The sequence below is a fragment of the Eurosta solidaginis genome, chromosome 1 (assembly GCF_040869045.1).
Source record: "Eurosta solidaginis isolate ZX-2024a chromosome 1, ASM4086904v1, whole genome shotgun sequence".
NCBI lineage: Eukaryota > Metazoa > Arthropoda > Insecta > Diptera > Tephritidae > Eurosta > Eurosta solidaginis.
This window is the reverse complement of record NC_090319.1, coordinates 382,516,033-382,533,581: the sequence shown is the minus strand read 5'-3', so window position 1 is coordinate 382,533,581 and position 17,549 is coordinate 382,516,033. Positions and strand designations below refer to the sequence as shown.

The following is a 17,549-nucleotide window of genomic DNA, read 5'->3' as shown; positions in this document are numbered from 1 at the left end:
TACACTTTGCTTCTTTGACATGCTTGGAACTTGAAAAAAAATTCCATATCCAGCTACATACGATGCTAGAAACTTATTTTAAAGGAAAGAGTTAATTTTTTTCAACTTCATTGAGAAAAATTTTATTTACTAAATATTAAAATTTTGTTTTTTATGACAAAAAACGATTTTATGGAATCGTTAGTATCGGAATATTGACAGTTAATCGATTATGTTTAAATCGATCGAATTTTAATCAATGCAAAAGTTATTACTAATCGAATAATCGATTGTAAACAAGAGCCCTACGAAGGTGTGTGCAGAACTTTACTTATGATAATGTTTACAGCTTGAAAGCTTTCGAGTACCTGTAGAAAGCACTATGTAACAAAACATCTGTATACTCAGAATTGGAATACCCGCTTAAATCAGGAGCTGGGAACCGAAAACTCAACAGCAACACCTGCAGGAGAATTGTCAGCAGCAACAGTACGTAGGAAGTACGGAGGTGGGGTATTTATGGAAAGTAGGCTGAGATTTGATTTGTTATCCCCTTAGCATTAAAAGCAAAGTGAATATTATGAAAACAGTTGTAAGCAAGCACTTAACCCATTATCTCCCAAAGACACTGCTTTCGAAGAATAAAAAGATGGACGCCTCTTAAAAGGGAAGCCACTATTCAGTGTGTGATTATTCAACAACAAAAATTGCTTACGTATACAGGGCTATTATGCAGTGCTAACATTTTCAACAAAATTTGCACTAGCGTTTCTAGGTTGGGAAAATCGGGTGCATGTGAATATGATATGTTTCACAGTTTCCGTCCTATTTTGTCTAATATTTAGTAAGATGTGGATTGGAAACAATGACCACCTAGATATAGCCCAACCTAGATCAGTTCATTTAGTTAAACTACTGCATCTCACTTTTAATATAGGATCCCAAAGGTTGTAAAAAGAGGTTGTGAATTATCCAGACCGTACCGCTGCTACAATTGTTAGTACTCGTATATATCAAGACATAACTTCTTTAGAGCGTGTACCTCAAGACTGCCGGAATTAATGATTAACGAAATTCCGAAATACAGACTCAGGAAATTCATAAAACAAATAAAACCAAAACCAAATATATAAGTTGGCTTCAGTTTTCAACCGATGTAACACTGACTCCAAAATACAACTCACCCCTTGCAAGAACAACAGTAAAGTGACTTATCGGACTTTAGAAGTAGTATCGCAAAAATATGTACTAGAGCAGTAGGAAGTTTAATTTGCCCTAGAGTTTGACACTAACTTAAAGTCTTTTATGTTTCTTCTCAAAAAAAAAAAACTCAACATGCGGGCATAAGTTGTCACGACGTAATCTCATAGCGTTTCCTGTCGCATAGTTTGCACACTATTCATGAAATTTTATAGCCTTGAACTTGCACTGAAATCTTACATCATTTACCCGGAAGTATTATTATACATAATTGTCCTAAACTAGTCAATTTAATAGCACACAATGGCTCAGAGTTAATGGTATACAGCAAGCTCAAGTTCAAGGAGTACATCCGAGGAGCATGCAAAAGAACAGCGCACACAATAGCGAATCTGTGTAGATTAGTGGCAAACAAAGGCAGTGCAAAGCCACGAATAAAGAAGCTGCTTACATAAGCCTTGAGTTCTATACTCTTATACCGCTTTCACCTCAGTCCAACCTACAGGGGCTCAACGAATAGTTTCGGCTTACCGTACGGTCGTGGCAGAAGCTGTCCTGGTAAATGAGTTTATCACACCGAAATATCTTCTTTGCTGAGCGAGTGAGGATGTGGTTGCCCTAAATGTTGAAGAATCGATCCCAGGCTGGTAACAACAGAAGTAATTCCTGAACTGAAGCCGCGGTTGAAGCGACCACACGAAGAGGTCGATTTTTACCTGACCCAATTTCTAACTGGACACGGTTTTCTTTTCGCAAATATCTCCATAAGATGGGTAAGGTTGAAAACATAATATTTGTTATACAGCGAAGAAGGGTATAATATATACTTATCGATCCATCCCTGGGCAGTGTTATCAATAACATGATAGCCACAGATGGGACGCGGTCAGCAGGTTATGTGAGGTATCTACTTCTCAGCAAACGAGAAGATGTATGCCCAGCCTATTAGCGTGTGGGGGCTCATGATGCACGCAGCCATGCCCAAAGTAATGATAATTGCGGCCCCTGTTACGGGAATTGCGCGGGCCGTGGGAGGCTAGCTTTTAGAGGGTAGCTTTTCAAGGAATAGTTAGTCCAACGAAGAAGCGATTGGCGAGCCTTGTGGGATGGCCATAATCGTTTAAACTGTTAAGCTCCAATTAAGTAAGAAGTATATACTGATGACAGCTCTTCATTGTTTGGGGAAGAGATAATGAGCCAAATGTAGTAGTTTGTCAAATCAACTATGGAAGTGTAATTTTTACGTTGAAAAATAGTGTTGTAATTATAAGATTGTTTCTTTTCAATTCAAAATAAATTAATGTTGATTTAAAAATTCACATTCTTTATTCAAATTCGAAATAGAGTTGATTCAAACCTGACTTTGTTTTTGTTTCAACATTTATAACTGTCAGTATGAAAACTTCCTATGTTGGCTTAAAAATGTAGTTTTTAAATAAGCATTGAAAAGTTGTTGGTTTAACTTTTTTCATGGTTGGCTTAAAAACGCCTTCAATGTTGGTTTAATTATGCAGGACTCTTTACTTACCATTCAAAATTCCTATATATGGGCAAATCCTGTGTCACGGGATTCGCCCATATAATAATTTCCACAAGTAAAAAAAGTTTTTTTTCAACTATTTTTTATTTTAATTTAATAAAAACTTGTAATGTAAGAACTATGTCTATATACATATGTCAATAAGTAACTTTGACAACTGTAAAGGCAGTGAGAAATTTTTCGTTAATTTTTTATAAAAATGTGGTACATACTTCAAAATTTGTATAAAACTAAAAGCAATTAAACAAAACGGTATAATAAATAAAAAATCAAGCATACTTAACTCTACAATAAGTGTTGCCGTTATTTATAGAATGCAGGTGCAATGGTTTACTTAAAAATTTGGATATATCGATAATATGAATTTCATCAATTTTACTGCCAACTTCGAATGATTGAAAATGCGTACAAAATTTTTACGAAAAATTTCGTCAATTTTTAGTTGATAGTCATTTATGGTCGCAGTGCTTCCAGACATATCAATAATAAAAATAATAATAATAATTGACTCAATTTGCAAAGCAAAACTTTCCTGTGGGTCGATTATTGTGATCTTTTTATGGCGTTTTCCCGAATTATTTGTAAACCTTGAAGATGTTTGTAATACCAATGTGAGCAATATTGAAAGTAAGTAATCCGGGGAATCTAACAAAAATTTCCACTAGATGGGTATTTAGCAATTTATGTAAATATTATAATAAATTTACCTGTACTTGCCAATGATTTTGCCAAAGAAAATAGCTGCTTACAATTGTCATTATTTATGTTTATTTCATAAAAGAGTACAAAATTCCCTTTAAAGTGGTCCCACTTAGAGCGCAAAGAGTCTTTCATTTCATTTCATTTCATTTCATTTAGCTAAGTAGGTACTTAAATTTGGTTGAACCTGACAGATAGTCTATGTGAAGTTATGTCAAAAAGCTAAATCTTTAAGTACCTAATAAACTTCATTATGCATATACACCAATATTCTTATCTATTTACCAGCTCATGTGCCCGAGCATCGGCTAATTTCGGCCAGGCTTTTAAAAAGTCGACACTTGCCAAGCTCTTCACGTCTTGTTGTCTTCCTGCAAAAGTTTTAGCCCACTTATCCAAAACTTCGTTCCAATCTGCGTTCTCCTTGCTGAGCGACAACTTTAAAGCGCTGATAATGGAAGTGTCGAGTTCTTCAGTGCATTGGTGCGTATTGTTTTCTACATTGTGAGGTATATTATTCTGCGAACCTTTTTTGGGCTTGCGGCAGTTTACGTATTTATAGAATAGTTTTCCACTCGGTTTTATTTTCCAGCCAGGGGTATATAATAATATTCTTGAAAATTTTAATTAAAAAATTTATTTCATCAAGAAATAAAGAACTTTATTTTGTTTTCAACATTAATTTATTTCAAATTCTTATAAAATTCTTCAAATACAAATTCTTATAAAATCACCTTTGTGTCTACTTCACTAGGGAAAACAGAGCAAATTTCGTTTACTAACGAACAAAAATCATTCGGTTTAAAAGAAATGTTTCCGTAGCATATTTCTTCGACTAAAATAGCAATTACTTCGTCCCTGTTGATATTGTCAAGTCTACTGTCCTCTTTGTAGAAGTTTAAAATTTTCTTTCCACGTGTGGTACTCGACAACAACGTAAATAAATCCTGAATAAAATAAAATAAAATAAAACTATTGCTATTTGAGTGTATGTACTTTATATATTAATCTGTATAAAATTTTGAAAAAGTGGACGGGTACCACGCTCTCTATTAGGAAAAAATTAAGTTCGCTTTATCTCAGCATTTGTTTTAAGCAGGTATTTAATATTTGGTATATAGATTCCAAATATGATGAAATTGAGGTGGAAGAGGTAGTGGGAGTGGGAGAGGAATTGGGAGTGGGATGGAAATTAATGGAAAAAGAGATGGACAAGATTAAGAATAAAAATAAAAGATAAAGTAGAAGAGAATGGGATAGAGAGTTAGCGAGGCTCCCTTCTTGAATGTGGCAAAATATTTTTCGGGCAGGACAAAGTCTAGCGGGTACGCTAGTCTTAATATCAAGTTTGAGTTTGAGAAGGAGCAATAACTCTGCGGGCGTAATTTTCCAATAAAAGGAAATAAAGCCCGCGGGCCTTATTTCATTTTCAAAGGAGAAAAATGCCTGTCGAAAAAACGAAATAACGCCTGCGAACATCTGAGCTTTGAAAATCGACCACAATAACATTTATAAATTTTACCTTATTTATGTTTTTTTGGCAAAAATATTTGCTAGTTGAAGCATTTAAATCAGGTGGACGATTAGTTATTTCATTGCAATCAGCGGAAATCGTTTCGTCGTCAATGCCAAACTATTATGAGGTGGGTTTTGTCTAAGGCTGGGGTAACGCTCAGTCAATCCAGAGTCGAGTAAAGGTCCCACAAACCCCTACTGAATAAATACACGATATTTATGTGTTACGAACACACGCACACACGGCTGGAGATATTAGGCGGACAGCAGCTTTCCGTCGCAAGATGGCGAGGGGGGGCGGAGCGTCGACTAACGGAGGTTCGGTAGGGCGGCTGAACGGTCGGGTAACGGACGGACTGGTACGGCGGTACGGAAGCAGCGGCGGGATAGAAGCAACGGCTTAACTGCGGTAGGATGGCAAGCGGCCAACGGTCGTCGTCGCAGTGGCGGGACGGATGCAGCGGCTTAACGGCGGTAGGATGGCGGACGGCCAACGGACGTCGTAGCGGCAGCGTGACGGATGCAGCGGCTTAACGGCGGTAGGGTGGCGAACGGCCAACGGTCGTCGTAGCAGCGGCGTGACGGATGCAGCGGCCTAACGGCGGTAGGATGTCGGACGGCCAACGGACGTCGTAGCAGCGGCGCGACGGATGCAGCGGCTTAACGGCGGTAGGATGGCGAACGGCCAACAGTCGTCGTAGCAGCGGCGGCGCCAGAGGGGCGACGATGCGGCGGTGGGCTACGGAGCGCGTACCAGGGTCGTGGTGAGAGGGGAGATGGGCTGGCGACGGGGTTTACCTGGACAGCGGCAGCGTGTTCCGGGCGGGATAGGATGGACGTACCAGCGGACTTGTATTGGTCGGTCGGCTTCGGCAGGATCGGGCTGATCGAACGTCTTCGGCAGGCTCGGTAATCGGCGGGGTCAGTTACCTGCGGGAGAAACTGCGAGGACTCGGGTTAGTGCTGGTTTCACCGCTGGACACCCCCGCCTCCCTACTTGCACACTAGTAGAAGGTGCGTAAGGGGGGTGGGGTTGTACCAGCCGAGGCGCCGTGGGTCGACCCGTGGCGGAGGGGAAGTGCACCTTAACGGCACAGCGGTAGCCCCTTGTGCGCACGCATCGGCTCACGGCCGAAACCAGAGCTGCGGAGAGGGGGTCGTGCGGTCGTTCGGGCGGCGAGTCATTCCTTACCAGACCAGGACGACGGAGGGAAGGGTAGTCCGAAGACACCACTCGCGTCATCCTGGTGCAGCAGGGGGTGACTCGCGCCACGGCCGCACCCTCTTCTCCCCAGCTAACTAGAGGGAGTGGTTCCTCCGCTCCGGCCAGCCTACTAAAATCAGAGCTGAGGGGGGAGGTGGTTATTTGGCCATTAAGGCAGCGGGCCGCTCAACACCAGGGTGGGCGACGGAGGGAAGGATAGTCCGAAGACACCACTCGCGTCGTCCAGCCCAGGTGAAGGGTGACTCGCGCCATGACAGCGCCCCTTCCGCTCAGTCCGAGCCGCGGGGGAGGGGGGTTATTTGGTCATTAAGGCAGCGGGCCGCTCAACACTAGGGTGGGCGACGGAGGGAAGGATAGTCCGAAGACACCACTCTCGTCGTCCAACTCTGGTGAAGGGTGACCCGCGCCATGACAGCGCCCCCTTCCACTCGGCTAGCTAGCCGGAGTGGCAATTTTGTCTTTAAAAAGACAACCACTCCCGCTGGCTCACCTGCGAGGACTGAATTGCAAAAATGCAAATTCAATGTTTATATGGGTGGTGCCGCAAACTGGTTGAGAAGTCAACGCATCATTATTGTGCTTTTTCATTCGTTTGCTATTAGTGGTTGTTGACTATGCTATACAAGTGGTTTTTGGCTATTCTATAGAAACTGGTTGAGAAGTCAACGCACCATTATTGTGCTTTTTCATTGGTTTGCTATTAGTGGTTGTTGACTATGCTATACAAGCATAAGTACAAGTGGTTTATTGTAACGCTACGTTACAGTCCCCCTCCCACTTCGGTTGACGGAAAGCTGCGGTGGGGAAAGATGGATCTCCAGGCATGGCCTAGGTCTTGTGCCGGTGTGCATGTGGGCGAAGCACTTTATTTAAAAAAAAAATTTTTTTTCCCAAAAATATACAGAGTCATTCCACTTATATCTAACAGAGTTAATGTTATTGTAATTGTTTAAAAAAAATGTTCCACTGTTTTGTTGTTGTTTTTTTTTTTTTTTTTTTTTTGTTGTTTTTTTTTTTTTTTTTTTTTTTTGTCGGGGGTGGAGTCGTACTAAACTGTATCCGTTGTCGTACTTCTCTTGTTCCCCTTTTAATGTTATGAAGATATATATATTTATTTTTTTTTTTTTTTTTTTTTTTTTTTTTTTGTGAAAATAATTTACAATTCATTTCTGACTTAAATCTAACAAGTTTTTGTAGAAGGTATGAAAATATAAAAATATAAAAAAGAAATGCGGCGGCCTCTTCTCTTGCTGTCTCATTCGACTTGTACCATTCGGTTGATTCCCATCAGCGAGACTTTCGCCCGGTTCTCGCCCATCATCTTCACCTTGACGCGCTGGTTCTTATAATATAATTTCCAGCACTTTTTGCTCAGTTTTGTCGGGCGTTTTAGTTTTAGTTCCCCGAAAAATTGTTCGGGATCGGGGTGTCCCTCTTCGCATGACGTTTTCTTTGTTTCGATGTATTCGGTGTCGCCCCGTCCCTGTGGCTCTGGTTGTGGGTCTTCTTTTATGGCCATTAGTTGCTCTATTGGTGGCCCATGAAAAATTTGGATTCTCTGAATCTTCGGTTTGTTTGCCGGCCACACTGTTGCCTCAAAGGGCGGGCGCCACGGGCGTATCGGTTTCGGTGAGTCCGGTGGTGTGGGTTGCCGCTGTTTTCGACTCATTGTTGGACGGTTGGTTCCTGCAATGAGTGAGCAAAACGAGGGTTGTTTAGAATTTGTACGGCTTTAAATCTTGCAAGTGCGCGTGTTGTCGCTTTGTTTGCTCCGGGTGGCCTAATTTCACCGTGTTCGTGGAAACATATTCCATCACCAAATATGGGCCGGAAAATTTTGGTGCTAACTTCTGGGCGAATTTGTCGGCCCGGATGAGAGTGGGTGGTCCCTTTTCATCACCTGCTCGCCTATGCGTGGCTTCCATTGCCGTCTGCGTAAGTCGTAGTGTTTTTTCTGTTGCTTTGAAGCTTTGGCTAGGTGCCTTTTTATCTCGTCCCATAACTTGGTGATGGACGGTGGTACGGTTGGTGGCTCTGCTGGTACTGCTCCCTCCGTGCGCACTTGCTGCGGTGCTGTAAGGTCTCTACCGAAGTTGATTTCTGCTGCTGATGCTGTTGTCGACTCGTGGCTAGCCGTGTTTATCGCGAATGCTATTTGCGGAATCTCCTGGTCCCAGGTGCGGTGGTCGTCCTTGCATCGCTGAGCTATCATGGTTTTCACGACTCGGTTGGTTCGCTCGGTGGGGTTTTCGTGCGGGGCGTAAGCTGCCGTAAACTTGTGATCGATGCGGTGGTCGTTCAAAAATGCTGCTAATGCCTTCCCGACGAATTGTTTCCCATTGTCGGTGAGGAAGGTTTTCGGGCAGCCAAATCGGTATATGACTCTTTCTTGGAGTGCTTTGATTACGCTTGTCGTTGTCGCTTGGCGCACTGGGATCAACTCCACCCACTTGGAGAATTTATCCACCATGACAAGGAGACAAGTATTTCCTTGCTTGGAACGGGGCAGTGGTCCCACGAAGTCAGCGGTTACTATTTCCCACGGCCGTGATGATTGCATGGTTGCCATCAATCCTGCTGGGCGTCTTTGCTCGACTTTGTATTCTGCGCATCTGATACACTTCCGTACGTGTTTGAGAACATCGCGGAACATCCCGGGCCAGTAATAGTTCTGTTGTGCTCTCTTAAGCGTCTTCTTCACCCCGAGATGTCCGGCGGCGGCGGCGTCATGGACTTCTTGTAGTACGTCCTTTCGTCGGTCGGCTGGGATGCACAGCTTCCATTGCGGTGACCGCGAGAGTTGATTTCTCGGGGAAATGTGGCGGAAGAGTCGGTTATCGACGATCTGGTAATCTGGATGTGCTTGAGGTTTTTCCCGCACCTGTCTTGCTTTCCTCTCGTGCCAGTCGTTTGTTCCGTTGGTTATGGTGTACAAAATGTCGTCATCGGCGTGTTGTAGCGGGCAGCGGGAGAGTGCGTCGGCTACCACGTTCTGTGCTCCTTTTCGGTATTCTATCTCGAAATTATATTGTTGCAATTCCAGTGCCCATCTTGCCAGACGTCCAGAGGGGTTTTGGAGCGAGTGCAGCCATTTTAGTGAGTGGTGGTCGGTGATGACGGTGAAGTGATACCCCTCCAGGTACGGTCTCATCTTACGGATACCCCATAGCACGGCGAGGCATTCCTGTTCGGTGGCCGAGTATCGTTTTTCCAGCTGGGTTAGGCTTCGGCTGGCGTAAGCTACTACGTTCTCGTGGTCGGAATGGCGTTGATAGAGCACGACGCCCAGGCCCTCTCCGCTCGCGTCGGTCTGGAGAAAAAACGGTCGAGAGAAGTCCGGACAACAAAGTATTGGCGCGCTGGAAAGCTTATCCTTGAGTGCTTTGAAAGCGTGATTTTGTTGCGCCTCCCATTTCCAGACTTGTCCCTTTTTCAGCAGTTGGTTAAGCGGCGCGGCGAGCGTAGAGAAGTCGGCCACGAAGCGGCGGTACCACGACGCGAGTCCAAGAAAACGGCGGAGCTCTTTGAGCGTTTTCGGTGCGGACATCTCTTGTACAGCGGATACTTTTGCTGGATCGGTGTGAATTCCTTTCGAACTGATGACGTGGCCTAGGTAATGGAGTTGTTGCTGGACGAAGCTGCACTTTTCGAAGTTTACTTGCATCCTGTGTCTTTGTAGGCGCTCGAACACTTCCCTCAAGATCGCCAAGTGTTCTTCGAAGGTATCTCCCAATACGATGATATCGTCCAGGTAGGCGAAAACTTTTGGTTGGAGTTCGGGCCCAAGTATCGAATCCAGAGCGCGTTGAAAAGTAGCCGGAGCAGAGTGTAGGCCAAATGGCATGACTTTCCACTGGAACAACCCTCTGCCAGGAACTGTAAATGCGGTGTATGGTCGGGATGCTCTGGCGAGCGGGATTTGCCAGTAGCCGTTCTTCAAGTCAATGGTCGAGATGAATTTTGCCTCTTTCAGCTGGTCGAGAATGGCTCCAATTTGCGGCAACGGGTAAGCGTCTGGTTCGCTGGCGGCGTTGAGCTGACGGTAATCTATGCACATCCTCCACGTGCCCTGTTTTTTGCGGACTAGCACGATTGGCGAGCTGTACGCGCTTCGTGATGGTTCTATTCTTCCTCCGGCTAATAACTCGTCTACCTCTTCGTTGATTACTTGTTGCATGGCCGGGTTGCGGGGGTAGTATCGTTGCTTCAGCGGTCGGTTGTGTTTGAGACGAATCGTATGCTCGGCTGCAGTGCTTGGTCCGATGATTTCGCCAAACCGCTTTTGGTGATGCGCCAGGAAGTTTCCCAGTTCCGTGTTTTGTTCGTCGCTCAGGTGTTCTCGGCTCGTCAATGTACATAGCGTATCCAGTTCGGGTGCTCTCTTGGTCACGGTGGCCTCTAGCGGCTGGCCATCCAGCGTGAGGATGATTCCCCTCTTTCTTAGGAAGTCCATTCCGAGGATTACCTGTTCGGCCAAGTTTGGGATAACGGACAGCATCGCGTCTGTGGCTCGTCCTTGATACACAATCCTTGCCGGGTAGGAATTTGAGGTAAAGACGCACGTTTGGTCTGCCAGCTGGATACTTCGCTTGTTGGGGCGTGCCTTGATGTTGTTCTTTTCTAGGTGTTTCCGTACGGTGTCATCTACATAGGATAGGGTGGCGCCGGTGTCCACTAGTGCGCGCACGCTCATGTCCTCGATGACCACTGGTATATAGAATCGGCCATCTACTTGTCTTTTTGCGGTTGATTTGCTGGCGGGTGGTTCCCTCGGCTTCTCTGGTCGGACGTACGGTGCTTGGCGGCTTCCTTTAATAGCGTTGGACGGCGTTCGGGATGCGTTCTCGGTAATTGGGCTAGTCGGAGGGCATGGGCAGTCCCTGGAGAGGATGTTGTCTTGGCCACACCGGGAGCAGAACTTCCTCCAGGGGCCCTTACATTGGAAGCGGTGGTGTCCGCGTTCCTTGCAGCGCCAACAGCACTCTTTGCTGTCGTATTCCATGGGTAGGTGGTATAGGCTGTGGGCCACCATTTTTCCCTGTTTCGCTTCCTCGCCTCTTAACAGCTCATACTCTTCCGTTAGCTCCAGGAGCTCCTCGATCGTCCTAAACTCGCTGCGTTTGACGAAAAGGCGGTATTCCACGCGTAGACCATCATAGATCCGTTCGAGGTGATTCTCTTCGCACATCGTCGGGTGTTGGCGGATCAGCGTTTCCAGTGCGAGGATGTAGTCCTTGGCCTTCTCTCGGCCTTGCTGTTTGCGTTGTCGGATGGCCTCTTCCAATTGTCGTATGTGTCGCTTAGGTAGACAAAAATTTTGCACCTCCCTCCGCAGATCGCTCCAGCGGTGTATGTGTTGCTTACGGACGCGGTACCATTGCAGTGCCTTCCCACGTAGAAGCTCCGGCAGTGTTGGGAGGAGTCGGTCGACGGGGATGCGGTAGCATTCGGCAAGCTCCTCTATCCTCTCAAGAAATTCGTGCAGTGACTCCTCCCCTGAAAAGTGCAAGTCCCAGCGGCGAACGGTATTCATAAGTTCACCGTCGCTCATTTCGTCTCGTTTCGGTAATGCGTTCTCTCCCTTTCCTCCGTGCGGCTGTGGGCTGTGGATCTGGATTGAAGGGATCGGATTTGTTGTTGGCTGGGGTAGCGTAGCGAACTTCCCCTCTTCCTCGTTCACTTCTCGTTCCAGCTCTTTCAACAGGTCTTCACTGGATTTCCTGGCGCGTTTCGCTCGCACGTAAGTACTCAGTGCGCGACGCAGCTCGGCTACGGTTTGGCCTTCCACGTCGACTCGGTGTTCCTTACACTCCTCGATCAGCTTCTCCTTCCTAAGTAGGTAGATCCAATTGAGCGAGTCGGGGTTCAGCAGCGTGCCTTCCGGAGCCTGTGTGTGTGTTGTTTCTAGCGATGTGTTCGTTGAACCCGCCCCGGCAGTGTTGGTGGTGGTTGCAGTTGTTTTTCCACGGTCATCTGCGGAGGAGGGTCCCTGCTCGGGCGCCATTTATGAGGTGGGTTTTGTCTAAGGCTGGGGTAACGCTCAGTCAATCCAGAGTCGAGTAAAGGTCCCACAAACCCCTACTGAATAAATACACGATATTTATGTGTTACGAACACACGCACACACGGCTGGAGATATTAGGCGGACAGCAGCTTTCCGTCGCAAGATGGCGAGGGGGGCGGAGCGTCGACTAACGGAGGTTCGGTAGGGCGGCTGAACGGTCGGGTAACGGACGGACTGGTACGGCGGTACGGAAGCAGCGGCGGGATAGAAGCAACGGCTTAACTGCGGTAGGATGGCAAGCGGCCAACGGTCGTCGTCGCAGTGGCAGGACGGATGCAGCGGCTTAACGGCGGTAGGATGGCGGACGGCCAACGGACGTCGTAGCGGCAGCGTGACGGATGCAGCGGCTTAACGGCGGTAGGGTGGCGAACGGCCAACGGTCGTCGTAGCAGCGGCGTGACGGATGCAGCGGCCTAACGGCGGTAGGATGTCGGACGGCCAACGGACGTCGTAGCAGCGGCGCGACGGATGCAGCGGCTTAACGGCGGTAGGATGGCGAACGGCCAACAGTCGTCGTAGCAGCGGCGGCACCAGAGGGGCGACGATGCGGCGGTGGGCTACGGAGCGCGTACCAGGGCCGTGGTGAGAGGGGAGATGGGCTGGCGACGGGGTTTACCTGGACAGCGGCAGCGTGTTCCGGGCGGGATAGGATGGACGTACCAGCGGACTTGTATTGGTCGGTCGGCTTCGGCAGGATCGGGCTGATCGAACGTCTTCGGCAGGCTCGGTAATCGGCGGGGTCAGTCACCTGCGGGAGAAACTGCGAGGACTCGGGTTAGTGCTGGTTTCACCGCTGGACACCCCCGCCTCCCTACTTGCACACTAGTAGAAGGTGCGTAAGGGGGGTGGGGTTGTACCAGCCGAGGCGCCGTGGGTCGACCCGTGGCGGAGGGGAAGTGCACCTTAACGGCACAGCGGTAGCCCCTTGTGCGCACGCATCGGCTCACGGCCGAAACCAGAGCTGCGGAGAGGGGGTCGTGCGGTCGTTCGGGCGGCGAGTCATTCCTTACCAGACCAGGACGACGGAGGGAAGGGTAGTCCGAAGACACCACTCGCGTCATCCTGGTGCAGCAGGGGGTGACTCGCGCCACGGCCGCACCCTCTTCTCCCCAGCTAACTAGAGGGAGTGGTTCCTCCGCTCCGGCCAGCCTACTAAAATCAGAGCTGAGGGGGGAGGTGGTTATTTGGCCATTAAGGCAGCGGGCCGCTCAACACCAGGGTGGGCGACGGAGGGAAGGATAGTCCGAAGACACCACTCGCGTCGTCCAGCCCAGGTGAAGGGTGACTCGCGCCATGACAGCGCCCCTTCCGCTCAGTCCGAGCCGCGGGGGAGGGGGAGATTTAGCGCAAAATAATTTTGATTCAACAGTGTTATAATTTCAAATCGGCAATAACATTGTTGCATTAAAAATGATTGTTGTACATATTTAACAGAAAAATGAAACAATGTTCATTTGACATTATTTCCAGTTGGATCGACTATTAAATTTTTAAATCAACCTAAAAATTATTGTTTTGTCATTATTAAATGTTAAATCAAATAGTCTTTTTTTGAACTTTGTATAAACGACCAGGATAAAAGTTATTTTAACATTTTAGTTTTTCTCTCAGTGTAGCTGTGGATTATTTTACATTCTTTGGATATCCACTGAACAATAACACAACATAGTTTATTTCAATTTTTTTATACTCAGCTGAGCAGAGCTCACAGAGTATATTAATTTTGTTCGCATAACGGTACCCCGTAACGAGATAGATATAGACTTCTATATATAAAAATGATGGCGAAATAAAAAAAATCATTTAGCCATGTCCGCCGTCTGCCCGTTATCACAATAACTTGAGTAAATTTTGAGGTATTTTAATGAAATTTGGAACGTAAGTTCCTGGGCACTCATGTCAGATCGCTATTTAAAATGAACAAAATCGGACTATAATCACGCTCACTTTTTCGATATCGAAAATTTCGAAAAACCGAAAAAGTGCTTATCGCACTTCATTATCATTACCAAAGACAGATAAAGCGATGAAACTTGGTAGGTGGGTTGACCTTATGACACAGAATAGAAAATTAAATTTGGCAGTCGTTGAAGATATCATGATGAAATTTGTCAGAAGCGTTACATGTATTCAAAATAAAAATTAGCAAAATCGGATGACGAACACGCCCACTTTAAAAGAAAAAAATGTTTAAGTCAAATTTTTACAAAAAATTTAATAACTTAACAGTATATAAGTAAATTATGTCAACATTCACCTCCCGTAATGATATGGTGCAGCAAATACAAAAATAAGAGAAATTTTCAAAATGGGCGCGGCTCCGCCCTTTTTCATTAAATTTTTTTTTAGGGTATAGCCTCCGTGACGGTAACTATTTTCTGTGAAAATGGGCGAAATCGGTTTAAGTCACGCCCAGTTTTTATACACAGTCGACCGTCTGTTCTTCAGCTCGGCCGTAACACGATAACTTGAGCAAAAATCGATATATCTTTACTAAACTTAGTTCACGTACTTATCTGAACTCACTTTATCTTGGTATTAAAAATGGGAGAAATTCGACTATGATATTGAAAATTTCGAAAAATGGAAAAAATGCCATAATTCTATACCAAATATGAAGAAAGGAATGAAGCATGGCAATTGGATTGGTTTATTGACGCAATATATAACCTTAGAAAAAACTTTGTAAAATGGATGTCACACCTACCATATTAAGTAGAAGAAAATGAAAAAGTCCTGCAGGGCGAAATGAAAAGCCCTTGGAATCTTGGCGGGAATACTGTTCGTGGTATTAGGTCACCCTGTTCCACATTTTTGTCGATATCTCGAAAACGCTTTCACATATAAACCTAAGGGACACTCCCTTTTAAAACCATCAATAATACCTTTGATTTGATACCCATATCGTACAAACACATTATAGAGTCTCCCCTAGTCCACCTTTATGGCGATATCTCGAAAAGGTGTCCACTTATAGAACTAAGGCGCACTCCCTTTTAAATACTCCTTAACACCTTCCATTTGATACCCATATCGTACAAACATATTCTGGGGTCACCCCTGGTCCACCTTTATGGAGATATCCCGAAATGGCGTCCACCTATAGAACTATGGTCCACTCCCTTTTAAAATACTCTTTAAAACCTTCCACTTGATACCCATGTCATACAAACACATCCCAGGGTTACCCTATGTTCACTTTCCTACATGGTGATTTTCTCTTATTTTGTCTCCAAAGCTCTCAGATGAGTATGTAATGTTCGGTTACACCCGAACGAACTTAGCCTTCCTTACTTGTTTATGATATGTTTTCTTACAAAGAGTAGGTAAAAAGATACTGGATTCCATTGCTTGTCGGTTCGAAAAAAAAAAAAAAGCGTCCACTAGATTGTTCTTTTTTTTATTATAACTGCAAGCGTAGACTTCTCTAGTTTCAAATTGAAACCCAGTTCTGTGCATTCATTTTCAGGAAGAACGTTATAATCAATTTTTGAAGCCAAATTTGTTTTGGTAGTACAAACCAGTTACAGATTTTGTAACGTACGAACTTGTAACCGTGTACGCATTCCGTCAACCATACAATCCTTTTACGTTCGCCGGAAGCCACTCCGTATTTAAAAAGAAAAGGATTCGTTTTAAATACTGCCCCGCATATGACTGTTTAGGGAGGTTACCTTTGTGCTGACAGATGATTCTGTGATATTCTAACAAAAATTAATAACCATGACTATTAAAAAGTGTGATGAAATATTTTCGGCATTGCAAAAAAAAGCTTTCAAAGATGATATATCTAACACACATTTTCGTAAACTCTTTTATATGTTTTCCATTTCTACAATTCCAAACAGTGGAGCGACCCGAATCAGAAGTCTAAGTAAATCGGGAGCTCTGTCCTTTCCAAATCGAAGCTCTGTTACATCCCTAAAATATATAGCGACGTACTGACTTCAGTGGAAATTTCCTTGATATTTTATGACTACTGCGGAAATCAAATTTTTGATACGGAATTGCAACAAAAAACTAATTCGAAGAAGAGCCTACAAAGTTTAACTTTTTGTAATTGAAAGTTAAGCCTTACCTTATTTGTTTTATTAAATTCTCATTTACCACTTTCACAATTTTACTACATTTCCATTATACCTAAATAAATGTATTTTTGTTACTAAATATTTATGATTCAAGCCTCCAATTCCGTATATGCACAATCCCCCTTGCGAATGAAATTATATGCTATATAAGAAAAAATAATAAAAAATTATTATTTGAAATATATTTATACTTTTTCAAAATATATATGTTAGCTGAGTATTCGAGTGTTCAAGGAAACGGGCAATTAATATCTCTTAAAATTATAAGAAAATAGCGTGCCTATTTTCATGAAAGCTGGATAATAAATTTAAGGATTACAAAAATTTAACTTACTTTCTCCAGTAATGCAAATGTGAACACCCATCACGCATTGTGTCGAAAATGTCCGGTTCCGTCCATTATATTCACCGCATACAGGATCAAATTGCCTAGTACACCTAAAATTACACGATTTTTGGCAATCTCCTCTATCAATTACGCTTAATTCTAAAATTACAAGAACAAAATTAGGTACAAAAAATTCAAGCAGTTGAGCACTTAAGACTCACCTTGTTCGCCACGATTTTGACGCAGACAATTTTCGTTCATAAAGAAACAATTGTTTCGATACCCAGAACAATATTCGCCATCTGTAGCCCAGACAGGGTCTTCTTCGTCTTGACACATTAAAAGACAAGGTTTAATCTCAACGGTATTAGCTGTAACAGAAACAGCTAATGCAATCATGACACTCAGACATAGGAACAAGTGTTTAATATTGTTATCAGCCATTTAATTAAAATTACGAACTTGTTCACGCTTGGCTACTTTCATTTGATTTAGTCGACTTTTTTACTTTAAGAATAATATCTAAGACTCAGCGCCTTTTATTCACTTCTAAATGTTTTTCTTTGTTGATTTTAACTTTTATCATTATTTGCTAAGAGCATTTGTAGGGAAGATACATTTAATTGTGAAGCGATTTATGTAATTCGTACATATCTAAATGCGTACATAAAAAATTTTGGGATATTTCCATTTGAAAATGTATAAAATAATTTAAATACGTATGAATTCTTGATTCGAGATTGAAGTTAAAAACCCATTTTCCAACCTTATTATACAGGCCGCAAAATCCAAATAAACTTTGTAACCGGCAAAAGACTAAATGTTCTTGAAGATTTCGACGTAGTAAGCCCGAATCTTGAGTCAAAAGTTTTTACTCAAAGCAGTGCAGGCACGTCAGGTTTCTGGGGTAC

General features: G+C 44.2%; 1 protein-coding gene across 1 annotated transcript; it reads right to left on the bottom strand.

Moving 5' to 3' along the window:
* Positions 1–16,267: 16,267 nt before the first annotated feature.
* On the bottom strand, positions 16,268–17,160 carry LOC137245366 (uncharacterized). The gene is made up of 3 exons (XM_067775922.1): positions 16,860–17,160; positions 16,645–16,797; positions 16,268–16,452 (listed from the first exon to the last, which is right to left on the bottom strand). Exons 1-3 carry the CDS (start codon positions 17,080–17,082, stop codon positions 16,400–16,402), a joined length of 429 nt encoding a protein of 142 aa, XP_067632023.1. The 5' UTR covers positions 17,083–17,160; the 3' UTR covers positions 16,268–16,399.
* Between the last annotated feature and the right edge of the window lie 389 nt (positions 17,161–17,549).